This window comes from Taeniopygia guttata, chromosome 2 (assembly GCF_048771995.1).
Source record: "Taeniopygia guttata chromosome 2, bTaeGut7.mat, whole genome shotgun sequence".
In the NCBI taxonomy this organism is placed as follows: Eukaryota; Metazoa; Chordata; class Aves; order Passeriformes; family Estrildidae; genus Taeniopygia; species Taeniopygia guttata.
Window position 1 is genome coordinate 150355074 of NC_133026.1, and position 26355 is coordinate 150381428.

Genomic DNA, 26355 nt, shown 5'->3' on the forward strand with positions numbered 1-26355 from the left:
GTCCACCTGCTTCCCATTGCTCATTCCTTCAACCCAAACTCCTAAATTCCATTGCCTATTCCTGCACCACAACCACTTCCATCCATCCATCCATCCATCCATCCATCCATCCATCCATCCATCCATCGCTGAACAACCAACCCCAGCCCTTTGCCCATCCCTCCAATTCAACCACATTCATCCCTCCTATTGCCCATCCCTTCTGGTAAATCTTCTGTCCCACATCCCATGCTTCCCATCCAACCACCTCCATCCCACTGCCCATCTTTCCTATCCAACCACCTCCATTCCAAAGTCCATCTCTCCCATTCAACCACCTCCATCCCATCTCTCCCATCCAACCACCTCCATCCCATCCCTCCCATCCAACCACCTCCATCCCATCTCTCCCATCCAACCACCTCCATCCCAAAACCCATTTCTCCTTGTGATTCCCGAAGTAGCCCAGCCCACACAGTAGCCACAAAGTGTCCCCTCCCAGTCCCACCACCCACCTTCTACGGAGCACAGGAGAGGAGCACCAGGGGATGTGGTGCCAGATGTGCACAGCTGTTGCACAACTGGGCTCATACATCTTTAACCACTGCCCCAAACTCTGCCGGCTGAGCGCTGATGATGAGAGAGAAGGAAGCCGGAGCGGGGTTTCCGTAGCCTCCCCAGGACCTCCACACCTGTCTCCCAGCACGGATGGCTCCATGAATATTTCATCCCTGACCTTGTGGCTTTGGCAGCTTTTGCTTGGTTTTCATTGCAGTTTTTTCCCTCCTCCTCTGCTGTCTGTCCGATGCTTCCTCATCCTGCACTAACGACCCATCCCAAGAGACCCCTGGGACCCCCACACTGCTCCCTGAAATATTTATGGAGCAGGAACCTCTGACCAGGGAAGCAACTCTGTGGTGCCAGCATAAGCACGGCCCCCACACACGGAGTGGTGGAGGATCCTTCTCTCCTCTTCTTCCCCAGCCTGTCCCAGATGAGGGAACATGAGGAGCCATCTCCAGGAGGAACATTTTTAGGGATAACATTAAATGAGCTCCTAAATGCAATTAAAAATGAGCTCCTGGGCACCTCCTCTGTACCCTTGGAGAGAGACAAGAGGAGAGAAGGGGAGAAATAAGCAGCAGAGCCTTTATTTTAGGGATTATGGATAATCAGAAACGGAAAGTATTTTAATTTTGGTTAATTCCCTCTTTTTCCCAGTGGCAATGCTGTGCCTCCATTGAGGCAGGACCTCAGCGGTCACCACAACTCTCCAGGGATGAAAGACCTTGTTCAGGTCACCTGGGGCCTTTTTCCTCTCTGTGGTCATGGCTTGTGTCTCCTTTCCCGAATTCCACGATTTCTGGTGTGCTCTGGACCATCACCTTCCCAAATATGAGCCGAGCCCAGTCTGGCTCCTTCTCTTCCCACTATTCCAAGATTTCTTGCAGGAATCCCAACCAGGAGCAGGGAAGGAGCGAAACTCTCCCCATTCCTTTTGCAGAGTAAGCAGAGGGGGCAAATCCCAACTCCATGGCTTCCCACCCCTCTGGGCAGCTGGAGAACATCGACCCACCTGAGCAACACAGCCCTTCCTTAAAACTTAATCAGCAGCCAATGAATTTTTCACGAGTACAAACAGGCCAGGTAGACAGGGTCCATCTTTTATTCATGAGCAGCAGGGGAGGGAAGGCTGTGGGCAGGGAGATGCAGGCTCAGTTAGGTCGTGGATATCTCCCAGAGAAGTTATTATGGCCAAGAACTCCATGGCGCCAGCTCCAGGGATGAGGTAACAGGAAAACCCCAGGGAAGCAGCATGGAGTGAGACGATCCCAAGGCTGGGGTGCACTGGAAAAACTCCTGGCAGCTCAGGAAGAAACCCAACCCAAAGCTTTGAATCTGGGCTAAAGCTGAGCTGAAAATTTGCCTGGATTTTCATGGGGATAGGTTTCGGACCATTTTTGGGCTTGCTGGGGAATGTGGTAACAGATGCTCCCAGCACTTTCCCCACCCCACTAGTCATGTCCACATCAGGAAGCCCATGGTGTGTTCCACTTTCTTGAAAGAACATCTCTTATATCCAAACCCTGCTCTGAGTCAAGCAAGATGGACCAACACTGACCATATCCTGATGCTCCTGCCAAGCAAAAGTTCTCCTGTGTCCAGCCTTGGAACAGCCTCCAAATCCCATTTCCAACCCATCCCCAAACCCGTTTTGCATCCAAAGCCCAGGCAGGGCAGGAATCACCTGCTGCTCCTACCTGGCTCCGTTCACAGCCATGAATCCCTCTGTAATAACGAGTTTAATTAAACACAGCCCGGCCACAAAGCCTGGCCTGACATTTAACTGGCACCTGAGAAGATGCTAACGAGAAAGACGTTAATTATCCAGCTTATTAGATGTCCGCATTATTAACATAACCCTGACGGAATTAACTTGATACAAACTATCCCACAAATATTAATTGCCTCAAACTTCCTCGTAACTCGGAGGTATTAATAAGGCAGTAATTATGTATGGATTGGAGAGCTGGAAGTTAATGACGTGGCAATTTGATTTGTCTCGGAGAAACGCGATAAACCCAAGGAAGTGTTCTCCGAACAATCAATGGATATTTAATTAACGGACAGGACCTGTCGGCGTAAATCGGAATTAAACGCCCGCGACGTCTCATTCCAAGTGTTATGACAAAGGTTCCCAAGATGTGGCAGCATGGACGGGGTCTCTCCCATCCTGATGCTGCTGGTGACAGCATCTCCAGTCTCCACTCCATCCAATGCATGAGGTCGTAGATGTGTTCCTCATAAAATTGTTGGAATGTCTTGGGTTGGAATGGACCTTAAAGATCATCTCGTTCCAACCACATTGCCATGGGCAGGGACACCTTCCAGTAGATCAGGTTTCTCCAATCTCATCCAGTTTGGCTTTGGACACTTCCAGGAATGGGGAATTCACAATCTCTCTGGGAAACCTCTTCTTCTTCCTCCCTGATCCAAGGTATCCTTGTGCTGCACAGAGTGGATGAGAGAGGAGCACTCCCATCCCCCTCTGCTGTTTATCCTCACTCCCGCTTCCATCCGAAGCCCAGATCCACAAACACATCCCCACCAGGTGCCCTTCAGCAAAGGTCACTTGGGAAAAGGGTTAAAGTCTCAAAGATCTGAGGTTTCCCACGGCCGGAGGGCAGGGCTGGATGGGATATGGGGAAGAAATGCTTCCCTGGGAAGGTGAGGAGGCCCTGGCACAGGTTTCCCAGAGAAGCTGTGGCTGCCCCACCCCTGGAAGTGTCCAAGGCCAGGTTGGACAGGACTCAGAGCAACCTGGAATGGTGGAAAGTGTCCCTGACCATGACAGGAGGTTGGAACTGGATGATCTTCAAGCTCCTTCCCAACCCAAAACATTCCATGATTCTATGCCCAGGCCCTTCTTTTGGATCCACACACCACAGCCAAAGTGAAAACTCCAAATAAATCTCCATCCATCCCTCAAATCTCTCCTGACACCAGCGGGTTTTTCCTCTCATCCAGCTGATGGAAGTGGTTGTCCTCTCTCTCCTGTTGTGTTGCACCTTCATTGGGACGGGCTTCACACCTCTGGAAGTGGGCCCTGACTTTGTGGTGAGGAAGATGATGGTCCAGTACCATCATTTCCATAAATTTCAGCTCCTCCAGCAACCAGACAGGCAGGATGAGCCCCACAGGAGCAGGGAATGAGCCGGTACTTTGGCACAGCCCTCCCAGAAGTGGTTGGCAGCACATTCCCTTCGCATTCCCAGCTTTCTTCCCCTTCTCTTCTGACCTCTCCTCCCTTCCCTTTATGTAAATGGAAAATAACAATTAGTTTATTTTTGCTTGTGCAAATTACAGCTCCCAGGGAGCCGCCAGCTGCCAGGGCTGTGCCGGAGCTGCGCTCCAAGCTCGGCCTTTTCCATGAATAAATAACCTGGTGGGGGTAGGATGATGCTCCCTCTGCTTTCTCTGCACTCTCATCCATGGAAAGGAAGGATTGGAGTGGGATGAAACCCGGGGAACCTTTGGGTTTCGTGGTGTGGGTAATTAAACACTGAGCTGATTATTTAATTGGGAGCTTGGCAAGGAGGGATACGGAGTTGTGGGGATGGAGAGGGGAATAAGGGCATTCCCAGGCATTGGGGATGGTGACTCCAAGGAAAGCTGCACTTCCCAGATGGCTGAGATAGCAAAGGGCATTGGCTGGCAGGATCTGAGGACTGACGCTGTCCTGGAACGTTTCCCACTTGGCAGTGAGCTGTTCTCCCTGCACACACGTGGATGTACATCCTGCATCCCATATCCCACCTGCTTTATCCCACCGCCTGCACACACACAGCAATGGGTATGAGCTGGATTTCCTGGGATTTGCTGGTGTTGCATCCTCGATGGAGTTTTTCCGGTCAGGGAAGGGTGGGCTGGGCAGTGCCAGGCTCCTTCTCGATCCTCATAATCCAAAGTTTCCCATTCCTCCTGGATCAAGGGGCAGTGGCAACCAGCACACAGCCTTGCTGCAGGGAGCATCCCATATGCCACATTCCATATCCCACCTCCTGTGCCCCATATCTTGCATCCCAGTTCTCATATCCTATTTGTCATGTCCTTTATCCCACATCCAATATTCTCCAACCTTGCATCCTGTACCCTATATCCCACCACCTGCATCTCACACCCAATGATAAATCCCATACCCTTGCATCCTAAATCCCAAATCCTTCATCCCAATACCTGCATCCCACATCCCACCTCCTGCATCCCACACCCAACGTCCCGTATCCTCACACCTGACATCCTACATCCTAAATCCTGCATCCTCCATCCCACCTCCTGCATACCATACCCTCAATCCCACTGCCTCCATCCCACATCCAGTGTCCTGTATCCCTGCATCCCCTATCCCACATCCATACCCTGCATCCTACTACCTCCATCCCACATCTGCTGTCCTGTAGCTGCGCATTCTGCATCCCACCTCCTGTATCCCATATCCCTCCTCCTGCATCCCACATCCATATTCTGGGTCCAACTACCTGCATCCCAACTCCCACAGCAGCAAACCCACCCAAACCCAAGGAATTCGGGATAAAATCCCAGCTGTGGTGCTGTACATGTTATGCAGAGGGTTTTCCGTGTCCTGGATTTTGGGAAGGACCTCACTTCCTGCTGAGTTTAGGGATGACATCAGTGGAACTGGGATGCACTGGCTGGGGAAAGGCTGAGAGCTGGAAAAAATTCCGGCCTTCAGGATGAGCCGTGCAGTGCCAAAGCCATGATCCCATGGCAGAGCTCTGTTCTACCAAGGTGATAAATGGAGAAATTTGTTTTATAGAAATATATTTTTATATAATATGGGCAGGGCAGTGTTTTTGTCTCTGGGATGTGGGAATACTGAGGAGGCAGGCAGACCCGGAGCATGGAAAGGAGGGAAGTGCAAAAATCCAATTCTGGCCGAGCCAGAATATAAAGATCCGCTCAAGCCAAAAAATTCCAGCTCCAAACCGAGCCCAGACTCTGCTTACAGTGGCTCAGCCCTGAGCTCGGAGCCAAATCCAAGATTTTTTTTTTTTTTTTTTTTTGTCCAGGATTATTTTGGCTGAGATTTGAATTAATTCCTGCTTTTTAAGTGAAATTACCCCAGATTCTTCCATGCCCAGCAGCCCAACCTGCTTCCACCCCAGGACTGGAGTTCTCACCTTGTGGAGATGTCAGGATTTGTGGAGATGTCAGGATTTGTGTGAACACCGGAGCAGTTTTGGGACAAACCTGTGGGGTGGGAGCATCAATAACTGAGGAGGAAGGAGCGAGGAGCACTTTGGAGATGCTGCATTGATCATCTTCTTGTGTTTTTTCCGCCTGATTCCAGCGATCCCGGTAATTCCTGCTTGGAGGTGGCACGGAGCACCCTGCACAATTCAAGGGGACTTTGCCAGGGGCTGTGCCCAATCCCGAGCATCCTTGGATAAGGTGCTGCTGAATTTGGGGGTGAGCACCCCCCAAAATCACCCCTCTGCCCCATGGAAAACCCACAGGCTGGGAAGCTGGAGGAATTCCAGCCATTTCCCAGCTCAGCGATGCCCACGGGGTCTTCAACAGGCAAGTAAAGCTTGAAAATGGGATTAAGGAACTCTGCAGGAGTGGGACATGAAGAGGACCCCTGGGGCTTGTCCCCATGTCCCCATCCCAAGTGCCACGCAGCCCTTGGAGCATCCTTTTGGATTGGGCTGCTGTTTCCACCCCTGGAAAAGGCTGAGGATGGAGCTGAGGATGCAGGAGATGCCCAGGATGAGGGAAGGACTGCAGATCCCCACAGGAGGGACAGCGTGGTGTCCTGAAGTCCTGCTGCAACCCCATGCAGACCCCAAAAAGCAGCAGGAAGATGGAGAAGGAGGCTCCAGTCCCCCTCAGGGATAAGGAAAAATGCGGGAAAAGCTTTGAAACCAGGTCAGAGTGACCCCGAACGCCACACGTCCTCCTGCAGCAGACACGGTGGCACCTGCGGATGCCCGCAGTCCTGCGGCACACGGGTGACACATGACCCTGTCCCGCCACGTCCCCATCCCAAAACATGTGCCAACACGCTTGGAATGCACACACACTATCCTGCAAATGTTGCAGCCATCCCAAAAAAAACCCCGCAGAACCAAGCAGGGACCACCCAGACGCCCCCAAGAGCCCGGGGTGCAGGGGAGGCTCAGCCCCAAAAAGGAGACGAGTCATAAACCAGCCAAATTTAGGCTTAAACCACTTTAGTTTTTATTATTTATTCAGCAAAGCCAAATGCCAGAAAGCTGGGAGCTTCAGGAGCTCGGAGAAAGTCAGGGTGATGGGGCAGAAGGGTGCAATTCCACCCTCAAATCTCCCAAAAAAAAACGTGGGATGGGGTCTCCCATGGAGGACCAACGTTAATGGGTGGCAGCAACACCCTGAGTCCTGCTCCAGCTATTAGGGGATTTCAAGGAAAAAAAAAATCAGCGGGGAACTAAAAAAATAAATCACAATGGCGCACAGAATTGGGGACCCCTTTGGGATAAAGAGGAAAGGATAATACCTGCATTGCCAAAACAATCTGGGATCTTTCCAAGGTTGTTGCACCCCAAAATAAAACTAAAAGGAGAGGGCAATGGGGAAAATTTGGGATCCTAAATTGCTGCTTTCGCTCTGCCATGGAAGTGGGGAAAGTATTCCGGAGCAGGAGACGACCGCGGTCACCTCACGGGCACCGCGCTGTGTCCTGGGGTGACACCCCATGGGACAGCGCTCCCAAAAAACCCCACACAGACCCCAGAGCCAGCTCTGCTTTCCCAACCAGCCCCAGCGCAGCTGGGAAAAGGGGCAGTGACCCCCAGGATGTGCCCACAGGGAATGGGGATCACGGAAAGATCCGGGAGTGAGGATTTAGACAGCAGGGACTGAGATCCCCAGGCTGGTTTGGGGAAGGTACCAGTCCCAAATATCTTTTCTTCCCCAAATTCTTATTTGGTCATGGCCATGCAGCTGGATGCGTTCTCCCCCCACAAAAAAAAATGCGCCAAGAGAAAGGGATATTGGGAGGAAAATTAGGGAATAACCCACCAGGAAGCTGTGATTCACCTCCAAAAAAATTCGAGGATGCAATGTCCCATGAGCGGCTGCACGGGATCATTTTATTTAGAGCCAGGTTTGCAAAGTTTCCCCAGATCTAAATAAATACAGGAATAAGGGGTGAATCCCCCACCTTCCAAAACCCCCTTTTTGTCCAGCCCTGGGACAAATGTCCCTCGTTGCATCCCAGCTCCCATCCCAAAATCCAAGTCCGATATTGAGCCGAGCTCAGGCTGCTCAAAAACCCTCTGGTCACGCAGTAAGACACCAAAAAGCCAGAAAAAGATGAAGAAAAAGGGGGAGTGAGGTTTGGGGGTGAAGAAAAGGCAAGACCGGAGGGTTGTGGAGTTGCAGGCACCCCACAAATCCAAGGAAAAGCCAGGAGGTTACATGAGCACAGCAGAGATTTATGGAAGCGGCAGGAGGGAACACGCCACAGCTTGGGGACCTGCCACGGCTGAGCCTGGGCAAAAATATAGGACAGAAAATACACTTAAATATTAAAAAAAGCACATTAAATGCCCACAAAATATGTTATACCAAGGGTTGTGTTGGAATTTGTCCCGCTGAGTCTGGGAAAAACTGCAGCTGCGCTTGGGGTTTGCGGCAAAGGGAGAAATATCCTTAAAAACAGCCCCCAAAACTCAAAAAATCTCAGTAAAACACCGTCCCAAAAGCTTGGATTAGGGAAGGTGTGGGCTTGGTTTGTTAAGGGGTCCTTTTTTTGATTAAAAATTCAAGAAGGGAGAAGCCAAAAGAGGAAAGAAAAATAATTTATTACCGTTGAAAATCAAGCCAGCGGCTCATCGGGACGGTGTTGGACAAGCTGGAACCAAACTGGATCCCCTGAATTTCCAGCAGCTGCAGGGATGAAGGTCTCCGGGACCCTCCAGCCGGGAAAGAAAACCAAAAACACCCAGAACCCGGCTGAAAAAAAAATAAAAACAAAACAAAAACAAAAAAGGCAGGAAAAGTGAAAAGCCAGAGGCGCCGCTCAACACCGGACTTATCTCAGCAGGAGCGTGGGGAAGGTTTTGCATCAGCACTGGGAATCAAAGGGAAGGATAAACAACCCCCAAACAAAACCCCGATGCAGGACACCCCAAAATTTGAGAGAAAACCCGACCCAGGCTCTAGTTGAATATAAGTTTTTATCTTGATGCAACATCATTAAAACCGTCACAAATCGAAACAACAGGTCGTTAAAAACGCTTCGCACGATCAGTCCCTAAAATGCACCAGGCTCCCAAGCTCGCTTTGTCCGCAGGACCCTTTTGTTTCCCCCCCCCAAAATTTGTTTTTTTAAAATTTTTTTTCTCCTTTTTTAAATAAGCAACCCGTTTAAAAAAGAAAAAACAAACAAACCCGCCCCGCTTCTCCGCGCAGGATCGGTCCCGCTTTCGCTCCAACGATTGCACGAATTCTTAATCCTTTTTTTCCCCTCTTGTTTCCACAACAAATAATGTGCATTTTCTTGCCGTCTGGTTTTTTTTCCTTTTTTTCTCCAAACATCGAGGTTAAAATAAGATTTTCCGCTTCCCGAGGGTTAATAAATAAATCTGGTGCATAGTGAGATAGCAGCCAACCGTTTGCAGTCCATATATTACTATATTGCCTTTCAGGTCACCCTAAAATTGTTACCTCTTCCCCTCCCGCCCCTCCCCACTATTTTTAAGAGCATAGATAATTTTAAATCTCTATAAAACAGTATTATTTCACCCAATCGATTCCTGTATATAGTGCATTCGGCTTCTTCCCAACATCGTTAAATTAACTCGGATATTATTTGCATGCTATTACATACAAACTTTTAAGACTCGTGTAATTTTTTTTCTCTTTTCTAAAGGATTTAAGGGGTTTTTTTTTGTTGGTTTTTCTTTTTTTTCTTTTTTTTTGTTTTTGATTTTGTTCGTTTTCTTTTTCTCGTAAATCACCAAGCAAAATATAGGCTCAAGGAAAAAAAAAATAAAAGAAAAAAAAAAGGCAAAAACTAACTAATTTTCTACATATTTACAAGGGTGAATAAGTTAAATGTGGCTCAGGTTTGCCGGCCGGGAATGGGGGGTGGGCGGAGGGGCCGGGCAGGGCGCAGCGCTGCCGGGGACCCCCCCGGCCGATTCGTGGGGATCCCTCGAAGAATAAAAACCCCAATGGAGGGGAAAACTCGCAGGAAAAGGTGGGGAGAAGCCACCTGGATGGCGCTGATGCTCCCGGGAAGGGGGGCGGGTGGCCGTACACGTCCCGCATGCAGGGCTGCCCCCCACTCCCCCACCCCGGGACCCCCACCTCGAGTCCCGATGGGTGGGTGCGTGGTGGGAGGGAAGCAGTTCAACTTCCCCTCCCTAAAATTTCAGTGGGGACTTCATAATATTAGTTTTTTTTTCTCCATTTTTTTTTTCTTTTTAAATATAAGCGGCGGGTTTGCTCTCCCCGCATGAGGAAAAAAAAAAAACAAACAAAAAGGGGATCCCACCCCATCCCACCAGCCCGGCTCACATGAAGAAATCAGCGGTGGCTTTCGGGGCGGCGGATGGGGAGGGCTCCCGCGGGAAGCCCCGGCCGGCCAACTTCTCATATTTTTCTTTGTACAGATCCCTTTCCTTGGCCAAGCGGGTCACCTCCTGCTTGAGCTGCTCCACCTGGCTCTGCAGTTGGCATTTCTCGTTCTCCAAGATGTGCCGCTGCTGGACCCGCTTGTAGCGGCAGGATTGAGCGTAGCCCCGGTTCTTCAAGGTCCTCCTCTTCTGCTTGAGGCGGATCACCTCCTCCTTGCTGAAGCCCCGCAGCTGCCGGTTCAGCTCCCGCACGGACATACTCACCAGCTGATCGTCGGAGAACCGGTCCTCCAGGCGTAGGTGGTGGTGATGGTGATGGTGATGGCCGGGATGGTGATGCGCGGCCGGCGGCAGCTCCTCACCCCCGAAGGGCTGAGGTCGGAAGGGCTCGTACCCTTGGTGGTGATGATGATGATGGTGAGGGGCACCGATCAACGCCTCCACCGCGTCCTCCGGCGTCAGGTTGAGAGCTTCGGGGTTGAGGTGATGCTGGTAACCCGACATCCAGTACAGCTCCTCCAGCTGCTGTTTGGAGCCCAGGGAAGCGGCGGTGGTAGCCGGGGGGCCGGGGGCCGGTTGCCCGCCGGGGCTGGGAGCGCAGAAGCTGGGCGAGGAAGGCACGGAGGAGCAGGGCGTGCTGAGCGGGGTGGACGACAGGGACCCGGCGGGCAGACGGTGGCACAGCCGCTCCGCCTCCGCCGGCTCCTTCTTCACCTCGAACTTCATCAGGTCGAAATCGTTCACGTACTCGATGGCGAGGGGGCTGGTGGGCAGCTCCGCGCTCATGGCCAGCTCCGAGGCCATCTCAGTCCATGGAGGGACCGGGGGGGGAACCCCCGGGCACCGCCGCTCACCGAGGGTCCCGCGGGCTCCGGGAGCCTCCTCCGAGCGGGCTCCGGCGCAAGCGGCTGCCCAGACCGGGCTCCGGGACCCTCCGGTGGGGCTTTGCCGTGGGGTTCAGCGGGGCTCCGGGACCCTCGGACGGGGATCTGCTTGCCGGGCTCCGGGACCCTCCGGCGGGGCTCCGCTGCGGGGCTCAGCCGGGCTCCGGGAACTCCCGACGGGACTTTGCGGTGGGATTCAGCCGGGCTGCGGGACCTCCTGACGGAGCTCTGCGGTGGCGTTCAGCGGGGCTCGGGGACGCTCCGACCGGGATCCGCTGCGGGGCTCAGCCGGGCTCCGGGACGCTCCGATGGGACTTTGCGGGGAGGTTCAGCGGCGTCCGAGATGGGGCTCTGCTGCGGGTTCCGGGACCCTCCGGGATCAGACCCACCGGGGCTCTGCTGCGGGTTCCGGGACCCTCCGGGGTCAGACCCACCGGGGCTCTGCTGCGGGTTCCGGGGCTCTGCTGCGGGTTCCGGGGCTCTGCTGCGGGTTCCGGGACCCTCCGGGATCAGACCCACCGGGGCTCTGCTGCGGGTTCCGGGACCCTCCGGGATCAGACCCACCGGGGCTCTGCTGCGGGTTCCGGGACCCTCCGGGATCAGACCCACCGGGGCTCTGCTGCGGGGCTCAGCCGGGCTCCGGTGCTCGCCTCCGACGGGACTTGGCGGTGCGGTTCAGCCGGGCTGCGGCACGGGGCTCCGGGACCCCCAGCCGGGGCTCCGCTGCCGGGCAGCCACTTCTCTGGGTCGGGGCTCTGCTCCGCTCCGCCGCTGGGCTCCGGGACCCTCCTCCGTCCGCCACGGCTCTGCGCTCGGGCCGGGCGGGCTCCGCCGCTGCCTGCGGCCGGTTCCCAATGGCGAGGAGCGGGCAGCGCCCTGCCCGCCCCTTCCTGCCTCCCCTGGCACCTGCCCCGGCCCCACCTCCCCGGGCTCCGAGCCTTCGCCTGCCTCCTCCTCCTCCTCCCGCCGGGACACGGCGCCCTGGGGGCGGGGGCCGCTCCCCTGCCCGCCCCTGCCCGCGACCGGCGCCGCCGCCGCCGGCAGCTCAATGGAGCTCGCCGCTTTTTATACGGGGAAAACGAGGTACAGCCCCTCCTGCCGAGGCGAGGCTAAGCTCTTCCAGCCTATCGGCAGCCCCAGAGCCCGCTTGGATTTTTACATCCCCATGGAAACGCCCCCGGGGCAGCTGCCAATCTCCGGAAGTGGGGAATGCTCCGGGTACCCCCCCTGGAATCTCTCGGCCCCCGCATCACAACGTGGGGGCTTCATCTCCCACCCTCCGCCCTGAACTGAGAGTGGAGTGGGGAGAAACATCCTAGGAGTCCTGATTTCCTGCTCCCCAAAAAGGGGAAATATCCGAAAAGGAGTTACTGAGCCTAAATCGGGTTTGCTGCCAACTCGCTGAGGGATCACAGCATCGGAATGCAGCCCCTTCCCCACCTCAGGAACAGCCCAGAATCCTTCCCGGAGCACTTCTAGCCTTGCAGAATGTCAAATAAAGATAATTTTGGAGATTATTCAGGATTTTCCATTAGCTGTTGGTGGTCAGGGTGCAGCCACGTGCACCTCTGTACTCCAGTGCTGCCTCTGTTTTCGGAGGTGGCATCGCACCAGCACAGGTGACATCCACACCTGACACACGAACGGGAGTGTCACCAGATGGAGGACCAGGACTGCCAGCCCAGCGCCGGGAAAAGGTGTCACTGGCACCCAGAGGCAGCAGGTCAGAGGATTTTGGAGGTGCTCATGCCACCCCTGGATGAGGCCCTCCTGAGATGTGGCCATGCTGCTCCATCAGCAACCTCAGGTCTGGGAAACTGAGGCACGGGGTGGTTGCCATGGAGTGGCCCCACCTAATCCTGAAGGATGAGCAGGTTCATCCCACAGAGGCTGGCAACACCCACCCACTCATCCCCTGGGGGTCCAGGATTGTCTCTGTCACCTACAAGATGCATCCTGGGTCCCACTGCATCCCAACCCGGCTGCATCCTGCCCTCCTGCATCCCACAGGCAGCTCCTCGGGATGTGGGGGGTGAAATTCCCCTCGTGGCTGCTTGGGGACCTGGGGACAGGGGACACTGCTCTCCATGGCTGCTAACCGACCCTTTGGATATAGGGTCAAATTAATGCAAAAAAGGTGGTTTTTGAGGATGAAAACATTGATCCCGCTGCAACTCCAGAAATTAAAATCCCACACTTCTCTCACCTGAACATCAGTTCATGCCGGATCTGGCCTCTGGGGAGGGTCCATCTTTCTGCTGTTAATTGAGTCAGGGCAGGGGGGGGCATTTATTCCCCTTGGGAAGGGTCATGGATGCAGGCAAGGCCCTAAACTTGACCTCATTCCCTGGTGATCCCGGGTGTTATCCCATATCGGACACAGATCTCCCATTTTGGAGCCCCCAAACTTGGGCGTGACTTGAGGAGACAAAGAAGCAGACAACAAAAAACCTTTTTTGTGAGGTGGTTTCAACCCTTATTGCTTCATCGTGTCACCCTAAATCCATCACCACCCCACCTGCAGAGCGGGATACCGGGATCCTGCACTGGGAAAAGATGGGGTGGCACCTCCTGTCCCCTGGCACCGTGTTCCTCCCCAGAGCTGCTCCACCCTGGGGGCACCTGGCCCCCACCAGCAGCTGCCACCGGGCTGGGACAGGAGCCACCAAGGGATTAGGACCGGGCCGGGCTCCAATGGGGCCGTGGCTCCCCAGCGACACCCCCGGGGTATTTTTAGGAAATGCCCATGGCATGTCCCCAACCCTCCCCGCCGCACCGGGCCCGTCAGCTAAGTTTACTCACAGGCGGTCAAGTGACATAACCAGGTTGGTGGCCTCGGGATGGTGGCAGGATGGCGTCACCTTTCTCTTTTAGAGCTCGTGTGCCCCTTGGAGCAGGGCCGGGTGCCCACCTGGGGCTGCCTCAGTTTCCCTGGATGGCACACGGCTCCCACTTGGGGTGTTGTCAGCTTGGGGACAGTGACCTCACCCCAAGGGAGGGCGGTGTCCACCACGATGGAGAAAGGGTGGGACCATCTTGGTGATGCTCCACCAGCACCTTCCCCACAACCCAGCGTGGCTGCAGGGTCAGGAATTTTGGGGCGGAGCGGGGAAAATCCCACGGAGAGGCTGGGAGGAGGATGAGGATGAGGCTGAGGAGGTGGAGAAGGAGGAAGGCAGGGAACAGCCACCCCGATGACAGGCAGAAAGCTGATCCCAGCGGGTGACGTTCACCCGGCACCTGCTTCCCCGGCAGGGGACCAAGAGCGGTGCCAGCAGCACCCGCCGCAGGAAGGATTTTCCGGGAAATGTTTATGGAGCCCTCCAGAAACTCCACCCCGTGCCAACCTCCCAGTCGTGGCACCCCCGGGGAATGTCCTTGCCGGGTCCCTGAGCCCAACAGACAGCGAGGATGGATAAATCCCACTGGAACCCACTGCCGAGGAATTGAGGATGTTGGAGGCGGAGGGAGAACCCACCGGAGTTCAGTGACGCCTCTCCAGGGGCAGCGTTTATCCCTGCTTGGAAATTAATCACCCCCAAGCAGAGCTTTAATGACAGCCGGCTGGAAATTCCAATCCTCCCCGGGAAGGGAGAAGCGGTGCCGGTGGGCGGCCGTGGAGAGGAGCTGCTCACGGCTTCGTTTAATTAGTGCAGCGCGAGGATTATCCTCGTTAGGGATCCAGGGAAAACCAAAGCTCCTGGCAGGACACCACTGGACATCCCTGAGGATTCACAACAGCACCGTCTCCTCCAGGGTGGTTTTTAGGGAATTTAGTTGGGTTTTTTTTTTTTAGGATACCACCACATGAAGAATCATTGTTTCTGGGTGAAAAGTTTTAATAATTAAAAAAACCCAAGGATTTAGGGATCAGAGTGACTCCTCCACTGGATTTGGATGGATATTTGATGGGATATTCATGCATTGCTGAAAAAAGAGGAAAGCCACAGGGAGGTTTCTCCATCCCAGGGGAGGAAACTTTTATTTACATATCAAAACACAGGAGTTAACAAAAGACATTTTCATATCAACAAAAAACACGTTTTTAATAAAAATCAGCTCATTGGACACAACCTGGGGCACAAGTGAGACCCCAGGGTGAGGATCTGCTGGTCCTCCAGTGCCTGGGGGATGTTGTGGATTTGGGATGGTGACAAACCCCTCCATGGGGGTCACTTGGTGAAGGGAACCCCCCCGTGGGGACCTGTTTAAGGGTGAAGCCACCACCCACTGGCATTTCCTACCCCATCTCTGATCACACCAGGATACTGCATCCCCAGTCCTTCCCAAATCCCTCTGATGCCTTTTCCCCACAGGATTTTGCCTGAGGGGCTGTGGATGAGCAAATCCCACAAATTTCATCTGTGTGGGGGACAGCACCTGCCACCCCAAAATTCATTGGAAATTGTACCTATGGATGTAAAACCCCATTGTTCCAGTGTTCCTTCACTCTGTTCCTGCTTGGATTTGGAGAGTCCCAAAAAAACCCCAAACCCTGCAGAATTGGCTTGACTTTCCCAATGGAGCCCAAATCCCTACTGGGATAGGGAGAGGAGAGGGTCGGGTGCAACTGGCCATGGGAGGCCCCGAAATGCAGACTGTGATCTCAGCACCACTCCCAACACACCTCCAGGAAATCTCCTCCCAAAAGCGAGGGGATGGAGGGGAATGAGCTGTTGGAATGGTGGGATCAGGGCTGTGGGGGGCTTTACACCCCAGTACATCCCAAGCTGGATGTGGGAATGCCACCTGATGGCACTAAACCACCTCAGGTCCCCCTGTCACCTTGTGGCTGGGACCGGAGGATGGATGGGCACGGGAAGCTCTTCCCAGCCCCCACAGGCATCCAAGGAGGTGGCAGGACTTGCCTTCAGCAAACCAGCTGAAAAGGTCGTTTATTGGTCAATTCAAAGATTCCAAACAAAGCCGCCTCCCTGCAGGAACGAGCGGCGCATTCCCGCGCTGCCACATGACTCCGTGCCCAAGGGACATCCCAGAAAAACAGGAGGAGGAGGAGGAGGGGGGTGCCATGTCTGGACATGGCATCCTGAGGTAGGTGCCAGGTCGTTCCCTGGCTCTCCAGTTCCTGAGCTGGTCGGCTGCCACGGGATTGGGATGGACTCACAGCCGGGGCTTGATCTGCAGCCGTTTCCCTGGAGGGAGGGAAGGGAATGGTGATGGTGGGAAAAGGGGGAACACAGCTGGATATTCCCAGGCTTCTCCTTGCCTGGTCATGGGAAGGGGTTAAAGCACTGGGGAATCGGGAATGTGGGTGGTTCTCTGCCCTGGCAGCACCCACTGGACTCACCTTTGCCACGCATAAGAGAGTTCTCGGAATCCTGCAGGGATGCCCTTGGGAATATTCTCCTCCTTTTGGTGTTGCCTGGGAAGGAAAGGAAGAAAAGAGGAGAAAGTCATTGAGGTTGGCTCGGGTCACCTTGGGAATCCCTTGGAATGCAGGTGTAGGAGTGTCCTAAGTTCCTCTTCTGCTTCACACCCCCCTTGGCATGTCCAGGATGGAGGTGGCTCATTCCCCAAATCCCTGAGCATCCTCAGCTCCCTACTAGTGGCACTCAGAGGTCGCTTCCCACCATGAAGCAACAAATTTGCTGTAAAATTCCCAAGTTATGGGTGAAAAACAGAATTAAAATGGATCCAAACCTTCCCACTGGTGAACATCAGGACCTGTTTTGCTGCTGGGATGGAGCCAGAAAGAGCTGAGCACCAGCAACCATCTCCCCAAGCATCCCCAGCATCCATTTAGGATGTTCCAGGTGATGTCCTCTCCTTGCTGGAACACAGTGCTTCCCCCAAAGAGGGCTCTGGATGCTCATGTAGAGCCAAAACACCATGAAGTGCCCCTGGGAGGTGACCTCCTTGTAGGACAAGTCCAGCACCGTCCCATGGACCAAGGTAAACAGAGTGAAATCCTTCTCCAATTCAACCATAACGCTGGGAGTACCTTTCTGCAAGTTCTCCTATTTTCCCCTCTCCAAAGGGGTTCCACGTACCAGGAGTGACGGGTGGGAAGGAAAGTGGTGGCCACTTGGCCACCGAGATGAATGAGGATGGACAAGAGTGGAGGTTCCCCAGGGGAAAAAAGGACCCACGGGTTTAGTGGGAAAAGTTCCCCTGCATTTGGGACTAATGGAAGTGGAGAAGGTCATGGAAGAAGATGGAGGGAATCCAGCCCAAACCCCCTCCAGATGTTCTGCTGCCTGTGTTCCCACAAAATTCTGCATGGCACTTCCCAAGCGATGAACCCAACGAGGAGGTGGGACCAAGGACACCTCCCAGCAGCCTTCAGAGCCCAAAGGAGAAAGTTTTTGGGGCAGGGGAGGCAGGACAGGTGAGGCCCAACAACGGGGAGTCTCCAAGAGTTTTCCTTCGCTTTCCAACTTGGATAAACAAACTTGCCGGGAGTCGAAGGCGCGCTGGCAGTGATTCATCACTCCAGAGTTAATTTATGGAAAATAAAGAGGGCTCATTTAGCACCTTTCCACCCTTAATATAACTCCCATACATCAGCGGGATGCACGGCAGACACGGCGGATCTGGATATTCCTCACCGGCAACGCAGCCGAATCCGAATTTCAGGAACGGTGACACGGAGCCAAACACCCTCGCGTCCCCACCCTCCCAATTGTTCCCTTTGGCATCCAGCCAGGTGGTTTTTCCAGCCTGGGATCTGCAAATTCCAGCCTGGTTGCTGGAATGAAGGTCCGGAGCTGCTGGTTGTCACCTCAAGGGGTCAAAATCAGCAACTCCACATTCCTGCCCCGTGTTCAATAGGAATGGTGGGAAGGGTTCAATTCCCTTTGGATGAGCCAGGGAAAACTTCCTGAGCTGATACCCATGAGGCAGCTCAAAGCAGGCGTGATTACAGAAGTAGAAACATGGATTTATTTTTTTGGGAGGAGAAGAAAAAAGGTGATTTTTAAATTGACCGTAATTAACTTCCTGACTTTGGTACAAAGCGCACAGGGCCAAGATATTTCTGTAGAATCCATGTTTGATCTCCAACAGATTCCTCAAAAAAAAATCAAGGCGGGAAGGAGAAAATAAACCCAAAATAGGTCGTGAGAGGGCTAAACTGGTTCCATTTCTCCCCTTGGATGGAAGGAGATGGAGGAAGGATGGCGCAGCCAAGGGGTGAACACCACATCCCAAAAAACCCCCAGGAGGGAAAACCTGGACCAAACAGGGGTGTCACTCCACCTAACCCCGGCAAAGGAAAAGATATTTTTCCAGTTTTGTGCTTGGGAGATCCTGCAAATGGCGTGATCAATCTTGGGTCGCGTCTCCAGCTCCTTCACTCTCTCCCCCCGCCGCCTTTCCCGGCATTCCGGGAGCGGCGCAATCCATCTTCCAAGGAACCAGGTATATAATTTCTAGTTAGCGAAAGCAACCCCTTTTTCATTCCAAAGATTGAACAGCTTCAGAAGGAGAAGAACCGAGGCCGGATCATGAGTTTTCCATCGAAACCCAGGCGGTTTTCGCTGAGCTTGTCAGGCTCGTCGGAGAATTAGGACTTCCAGCGTTCTTCCTCCTGATGGAAATCAACATTTATTTTGCCTAAGCCTAAGAAGGTGTCAGGCAGACGGAGAAACTTGCCACTCTTCTCCAGGAAAAAAAGAGGGGAAAGAAGGAAATCTAATAGAAATATATTATCAAGTCTGAGGAGTGGACAGTGCAGTAAATCACACTTCAGGTGGCACCATTAGATTTTTCAATAAAACCTGGTTTTCCCCCAGCCGGAGCCGAGCGGCTCCAGCTGCATCCCAACAGGGAAGTTAAAACCAAATTAGTTTCATCCAGATGCTGATCCGAGAGGCATTGAAAGGGATTTCAAGGTGGGGAATCCTCTTGGATGAAGGGTGAAGGGAGGTGGGTCTGGGCCTGGGGCCCAAATCCTCTGCCCGCTCATCATTCCTGATCCCTGAGGGATTAAAGAATTTGGTTTCTCCACAAGGTGGGGAGGTGGAAAGCAGTTGGAGATGCCCCACATCAGAGGTGAAGATCCTAAGCCCCAAAGCAGCAAGATGTAGGGAAAGATAACTCCCTTGCAGCTTCCCAAACTTTGCCATCCAGCAGGAGAAAAGCTGGAATTTTGTTGGTTTCCTTTCCTCAACAAACTCCGGCCTGATGGAATGTTTGGTCTCCATTGTTCTCCTGATGCCACCAAAGGGTTTCATCCTGTCCTGCATCTTCCTCCGGGAAGGTTAGAGCAACGAGATCCATATCAGAATTTCCCTGCTGGATGCTCAAGGTTTAACACCATGAGGAGAAATTCCCTTCAAACACACTTTCCCTACTTACTCCCAAAAGAAAAATATCCCTTAACCCTTTCCAGGATACTTTAGGGGAGTCCAGAGGCTGAATCTGCCTTGGAAAGGTCTTTTCTTTTCATTGCCAAAGTGCTTCTGGAGAAACTTGAGCTGGGAGATGCATTTTAAAATTATTATTATTATTATTATTATTACTATTATTATTACTATTACTATTACTATTACTATTACTATTACTATTACTATTACTATTATATGAAACTCGGCAACAAAAGATGGGGTAGAAAGCCCAGCAGTAAGGGCTACCTCCCAAAATTTTCCACAAGTGGTTTTTCATATAGAAAAAGGCTCCATCCTGCACTAAATCCATGTGGTGACAACCTGTGTCAGAAACTCATCCTGCTGCTCTTCCACCCAAACCTGCCACAGGTGGATGAAACGCTAAAAACTGAGTTTAAATGCACCCATCCCATGGATCCATCAAATTTCTTCATGGAAAGTGTTGTCAGGCATTGGAAGGGGCTCTGAGAAGCTCCAAAAGTCAGAAACTTCGCTGTGATTTAATTTCCTCATTGCAAAGTGTCCAATTTAGGACCTGCTAAGTTTCACTCCTTTGCCAGGACTGAAATATTTTTCTTCCATATTGATTTTTTGCCGATGGAATCCTACAATGGTTTGTGTTGGAAGGGACCTTAAGGACCAATTCCCATGGGCAGGGACATCTTCCACTAGTCTGGGTTGCTCCAAGCCTCATCCAAACTGGCCTTGAGCACTTCCAGGGATGAGGCATCCAGAACTTCTCTGGAAAACCTGTGCCAAGGCCTCACCACCCTGGAGGTGTTTGCAACCACACAGAGAAATCAATTCCCTGTATTTTATCCCCATTTCTTCCCCCCAACAAGAACAAACTGCACCAAGTCCTGCTGGGGTCAAAGCCGACAGTGATGCCAGCTCCTGTTATCCCGGGATAACTCCCTTGTGTCCAAGCCCTCCACTCCCAATCAAGCAGATGCTTTGTGGAAAGCTCCAGGGCATCTTCTGCCACCGACTCAACTGATCAAAGGCTTGGTTGCCTCACCTGGCTACCAAAAAAAGTCCTAGAGCAAAGATCTGCTGGCAGAAAAAGCACCAAAGGAGATGAAGGCGATGAAGATCCCATGGGATCCAAGGGGGACTGGCCACATCCACATGGACAGCGCCAGCACTGGATATCTCCTAAATTAAACTGGGGTTGTCCCGTGCAGGACCAAGAGTTGGACTTGAGAGTCCCTTCTAAATTGGGATTCTCTAATTCTTGGATTCCTGGAGCTGGGAATGGTTGGATCAAGACCCGCCACCAAGGGGGAGGTGACAGGGGCAGTTCCGTGCCCCACGGGGGTCATCTCAACCACGGCGAGAAAAGAGGTGAAAATCCACATTCCCAAACTTATCCTTCCAGAAGTAGAAGCCGTAAACAAACCCAGAAGCCGCTGCCACACCTCCCCGAATTCCTCGGAAGCCGAGGCGGTTGAGCGTGCTCAGCGGAGCCGTTAAAAAAGACTGGAGCGAGCATCTTCCATTAACGTTACGACCGTGAAATATGACAATAAAATGACGGCCGTATGGTCCCAAATTTGCAGCCCGCCGAGCTGCTCGGGGTTTATCGTCACTCAAACGTGCAGAGAGCTGTAAAATGTTTACAGAAAGGGTCGTTTGCGGCTATAAAATCCTCTTTTCTCTCCTAAACAAGGCTGAGCGGAGCCATTTACAAAGCCCGGAATGTTCATCGGGGGAGAGGGGAACATCTGTTCTCTCCAGGAGTTTGCAGTGATCTTCTCGAACAAATTAACTAAAATGGGTGCTTTCTAATTAAATTAGCACTCGATTGGAATGGTTTGCATTGGTGCAATTAGCGCGGGGAGGCCAGTTAGGCTCCAGCACAGGCGATTTAACTGGAAGGTGAAATATGGAAAAGCCCATTACCTGGAAAACAGGAGTCGGAGGGGTAGGGAAGCCTGTTCTCCCTCCGGCTCCATGCTCCTGGGTGGATAACACAAGGTGAAGGATGGGATGCCACCAAACCCACTCTTCCCATTTAGGATGCTCAGCTGGGAGCAGCTGGCTGTCCCTGTGCTGCACGGATTGGCTTTTTGGAGGATGCTTAGAAAGCACCAGGGCCCTCAAATTACAGAATCCCGTAATCATTTAGGTTGGAAAAAACCTCCGAGATCAACCTTTACCCAATCACTACCTTGTCAACGAATCACTTTTCCAGCTCCAATTTCCAGGCAGCTCTGGAGGGTTAGGAACATGAACACATCCCTCTTTTCCAGTCCTCTTTGTCTATATCCCAAGCCCAGACCCCCACTGAGACCCTGCAAGCTCATGCTGCTGCCCATGCTGGTCCTTAAAGGTCATCTCCAAACTCCCTCCCTGCCCCTCCCGTGTTTTCCCTCGTTCCTCTTGCATTTCCCAGGATTAAAAGGGCATTTTCTCCAATTGTGACCGTTTAACCAAGGAATTAATCTCATTCCTCAATAACAACCTGTCCTCTTTATTTGCCATCCCAATAGTTTGTGTGTCAACTTCAGGCATCACAAGCACAAACCCAACGTTATGGCTGGCACAGCTCCCCGGATCCCACCCCCAAATCCCACCACAGACTCTGGCTACCTCCTAGAGATACACATGGACTCATCTTGATCACCCGCTCAGCTCCAAACTCAATTCCCAGAACACCAAATATTCCAAAGGAATACAGGAATATTGGAAGGGACCCACAAGGGTCAGGGAGTCCAGTCCAAGTTATGTTGCCACCACAAAGCATTTGGTCCTTTAGAAGCATCAATCCCACGTTCTCTAGGGATGGTGACCATGGGTCCTCTTATCCTATTGGATTTGGGGGTTCCCAGGTGCTGGGATTAAGACAAGACCCAAGGATGGGCAAATCCATGGGTCAACATTCCCATGTCCAGACTCAGCACGTCACCGCTTTGGCAGGGAAACTGCTTCATCATCAGATGATTTTACAGCCACCTGCAATTCCTGCCTGGTTTTCCTTTCCTATGGATCCTCCTGCATCTCCCTTCCCAGTGCCGTGAGCCTCCCTGGGCAAAGGAACACAGAGAGATGAGTGCCCTGACCCCATACCTGCCAGCTCCACCCAGCCTTCCTGAGGACATTCCCAAATGAACCAGATTTTCCTCCTCATCCACCCACCCAAAATTCCTGGAAATCATCCCCCCTTGGATGCAAACACTAGAATTAAGAGGAAAAGGATGCCCTCGCTCCTGAGTTACTCCTGGCTGCTAAGCGTATTCCAAGGCATTTCAACAGTCCTCTTGTCCATGAATTAATTGTTCCAACTTCATGGAGACAAAAATCCCGATTAAGTCACTGCTTTGGGAACACCTCCCGAGATCAAAAGGGAGTTGAACCAGAGCCAAGGAAAAGGAAGAAGGGGAGAAGAAATCTTTGGAAAGGGAAGCTGAGTGTTTCACTCCGTGTTGTGGAGAGGAGCATTCCCAGCAGAAATGGTCCCCTCGCTGTGTCCACCGCACCGTGGTTTAACAGCACCCGTGCTTGGCTGTGACTTCGGGAATGTGTTGCTAATCCTGGGAATTCTCCTTCCGACAGCATCAAGGTATCTCAGCCTTCCCTGGCTTGAAGTGGCTGAGCCAGGCACAGCCTCGCAGATCCTTATGGATGATCCTGTAAATTCCTCAGCCTGGCTTTTGCAACGGAATTCATCCCTTATTCCAGTGGGATCCTGCTCTGGCTGCATGGAAAGCAGGGATCAAAGATGGGAAGGGTTCACACTGAGCCAAATCTTGAGCCAGCAGAGCTGGCAATGGGAATTTCATCGTTACTCCCACAAAATATTGTGATTTCTGAGCCCATTCCTGAATGGGCTGCGCATCTCTCTGGAGAAGGATGGGAGAGAAAAAGGGAAATGTGGAGCATCATCCAGTCAAAAACCTCCCACTCTGGGGAGGTTGGGAACTAAGAAGAACCAGGCACAATTCCGGCCTCACCATCTCCATCACCTCTACTCCGGGGAGTACATCCCTGGAGCAACCCAAAATCCCATCCCTTTAGGGATTTTCCTATGGAGGAGCTGAAAGAGGAGAGGAGGAACCAAGGAGAACACTGGAGAAGCAGAAGCCGCTTGCTCTAACGTGTCAGAATTCCTAAAAAGTTCTGGTCGTCCTAAACTGCATTTCCCAAAAATTCTACTGACTTCCAAATTAGATAATCCCAGACTAACAGCTCTTCCTTCAAACTTCCAACCTGCAAACAACTCCACCCCAGCTCCCACTGGAATGTTTTTATTGGAAAGCTTCCAAGCTATTTCCTGCTGGGAAACAAGTGTGATGGATGGTCCAGAGGTCCTCCAGAGGCAGAGCATCCTTGCATCCCACTAAACACCTTTTCTATAGGGCAGGGATGTGATTCCATCATGGAAATGAGACTGGATTCATGATGGGATAACTTACAGGACAAGGAAGGAGTTGATAAAACAAGGGGACAAAGTCCTGACACACAATTTTGGGAACAGACACAAGGATTTGTGCCCAGATGGGAATCCCAACTGCCATCCCAGTCTGGACTCCCAGTCTTAACTGGTTTGGTGACTCACAAGGAACATGGATCCCACCAAAATCTGTGGAGAACAGCAGAGAGAACTTTTTTTCCTTGGAAAACCAGCTCCAAGCAGAGGATGTGATTCCTACCTAGTTCATCCTCTGGCTCGTCCTCATCCCTCTCTTCTTTGCAGGCCTGGGAACAAGGAGATTCCGGGGATCGGAGGGAGATGAAGGATGGCAGCTTTTGCAGGCAGCTGCTTGGCTTGGGGTCCTCCTCTTTCCAAAACTTCACCTCTTGCTCTGCACTGGAGGGTCCGGGAATTTCCCCATCATCCTGGAGTTGAGCTGTATCATTCCTGCAGGAATGGGAAAAATAATAAGGAAAAGTAAAACAATCCCACTTGGCAACGCTGGACAGGGCATCGGGCATCATATACAATGGAAGAGGCTTGGAGCTCCCAGGCCTCCATCTGAGGCCATGCTATATCCCAGATTTCCCTGGAGCCAGCACAGATTCAGCTGGAGTTTGTCCCTCCCCAGCTGGATTCCTCCTGCACTTCCCTGCAAGGTTCCCAGCTCCTCAGATTCTTGTGGAGGTGCTGGGCTCCTGTTTGTGACTGAGCAGAGGGAAGGGGAGTTGGGATGGCTTGGAGGTGTCCTGCTGGGCTTGGCTCGTTCCCAGCCCTGCCACTCTCTTCCAAGCTAACTTGACACTCCAGCTCCTTTGACATCTCCCATGACGGTGCCAATAAAGGAAAAAAAAACCCTCTGGAGCAGCTTCCAAGCTGGGGTGTGCTCCCTTCCCAGAGGAGAACGCCAGGAGCCTCCCAACCAGCCAGGCCTGCACTCATTCCTCCTTCCCTAAAAAGAGCAAGGAGCTATTTTACACCTCGTTCACACCGGGAACGTGAGCTGGGTGTCATTCCAAGGCTCTTCTGTCATCCGGGATATGTTCGGAGAACCCGCGGAGCTGCTCGTCCCCCTCTGCTACCTTACAAGGCAGGGCCAGGATGAGGCCCAGGCCCAGACCATGGAGGATTCCAGGAGCATGGACCAGCCTGGCAAAGCTCCCAGGTCCCTCCCTTTTCCATCCCACCTTCACTCCCACCTCCCGCTGCAAAAAGCCACGGAGAAGCCATGTTCCCAAATTGATTCTTCCTCCTCCCACCGAGCAGGACTTGGGAGATTTCGGCTTTTAAAGCCAAATCTCCATTTGGCTTTGTTTTAATTCCATTGGGATGTTGCTGTCCTGCATACAAGACTTGAGAGTGAGGGGAGAGGATGTGCCATAGCTTTAATTCCATTGGGATGTTGTTATCCTGCATACAAGACTTGAGAGTGAGGGGAGAGGATGTGCCAAGCTCAGGAAAATCCATCTCCTAGTGAGGATGAGGCTGGAAACATCCATCATCAGCCTGTGGCTCCATCCCGGCACCCAAAAATGTCAGGGAGAGCTCAGAGAGCTTCCAAGGATTAACCAAGGGCCCAGCCTGGCACCAAACTTTTCCAAAGCCTCTTATCTCCATGTCCATCCCCATTTCTGATTCTCCAGCCCCTCCATGCCATGGAGACAGCTCAGCTCTGCTCTCCTACATGGACACAAGGAAGAGGGATGATGTTTTCCCATTTCCCACATAACTACGGATAACGTGGACCCACTGTCAGCAGTGGAATCTCCATCAGGAATCCTCCATCTCCAAGAGGAAGGTCTACAAAAGCCTCAAAGGTACCTGGAGGTGCTACAGCCATGGATGGCACATTCCCAAGGGTGAATCCACTCTTTCCTCTCCATCAGCTCTTCCTCAAGCCTGGACACTGCCCATCCCAGAGGTGTCTCCATCAGGAAACACCACAGTGACCCACACCAACATATCTTAAAATAAACCAGGATACAGATGGAACACGCCTGGAAGAGGGAAAAATCTGGAGCAGGTTGGGAAGAAAACTGCGGAATGAAGCAAAATGAGCTCTTCCTTACCTGCCTGATGCCTCCTGGATCCGTCTCCACTTGGAAGGGGGGTTGTTGTGGTCTTCATCACCTCCGACCTGCTGTGGGTGACGCCTCTTCTGGGGGTGCAGGAGCTTGCACTGGGCACCCTTGGGGCAGACGCCTTTCTTGGCAAAGTCGGGACAAACCAGCGTGTGCTTCTTCTTGCACTGCCAGGGAAAGAGGAAGCAGAGTTGGAAAAGGCAGGGAAAAGCCTGTGGGAGCACAGGAATCCACAGCTGAGCTCCTTCAGGTGGCACCAGCACCCTGCTGAAGGGAGAGAGGGATGTGTTGGCATTTCCTTCTCCGCATCAAAACAATGTTCCAAGAAAAAATACTACTAAAAAGAATATTTTTAGTCTGGTGCATTCCACACCTGCCCACTGTTTTCCAAGTGCTTGATTTTATGGATTCAAATCACCAAAGCCTTAACAGCAGGGATTTACCCCTGGAAAAGTCCCAAGGAGGTTATTTGGGCTGGAGAAGCTGGTTTTGGAGATGACACAG

General features: G+C 52.6%; 2 protein-coding genes across 4 annotated transcripts in view; both read right to left on the minus strand.

The window, feature by feature from the left end:
• Positions 1-8701: 8701 nt before the first annotated feature.
• On the minus strand, positions 8702-11485 carry MAFA (MAF bZIP transcription factor A). Its single transcript, XM_030266801.4, has one exon. The coding sequence runs from the start codon at positions 10926-10928 to the stop codon at positions 10062-10064; it is 867 nt and encodes a 288-aa protein (XP_030122661.1). The 5' UTR covers positions 10929-11485; the 3' UTR covers positions 8702-10061.
• A 3474-nt stretch (positions 11486-14959) lies between these two features.
• Positions 14960-26355, minus strand: part of ZC3H3 (zinc finger CCCH-type containing 3) — a 127161-nt gene continuing 115765 nt past the window's right edge. For 2 of the 3 annotated variants that reach the window (XM_072925085.1, XM_072925086.1), the window contains exons 10-13: positions 25840-26018; positions 24009-24217; positions 16317-16391; positions 15998-16161 (exon numbers count right to left, since the gene is read on the minus strand). In XM_072925085.1, coding sequence (XP_072781186.1) covers positions 16130-16161; positions 16317-16391; positions 24009-24217; positions 25840-26018 — 495 coding nt within the window. In that variant the 3' untranslated portion in view covers positions 15998-16129. Of the gene's footprint in view, positions 16162-16316; positions 16392-24008; positions 24218-25839; positions 26019-26355 lie in introns of all 3 variants that reach the window. The other variant, XM_030266804.4, reaches the window with a different exon arrangement.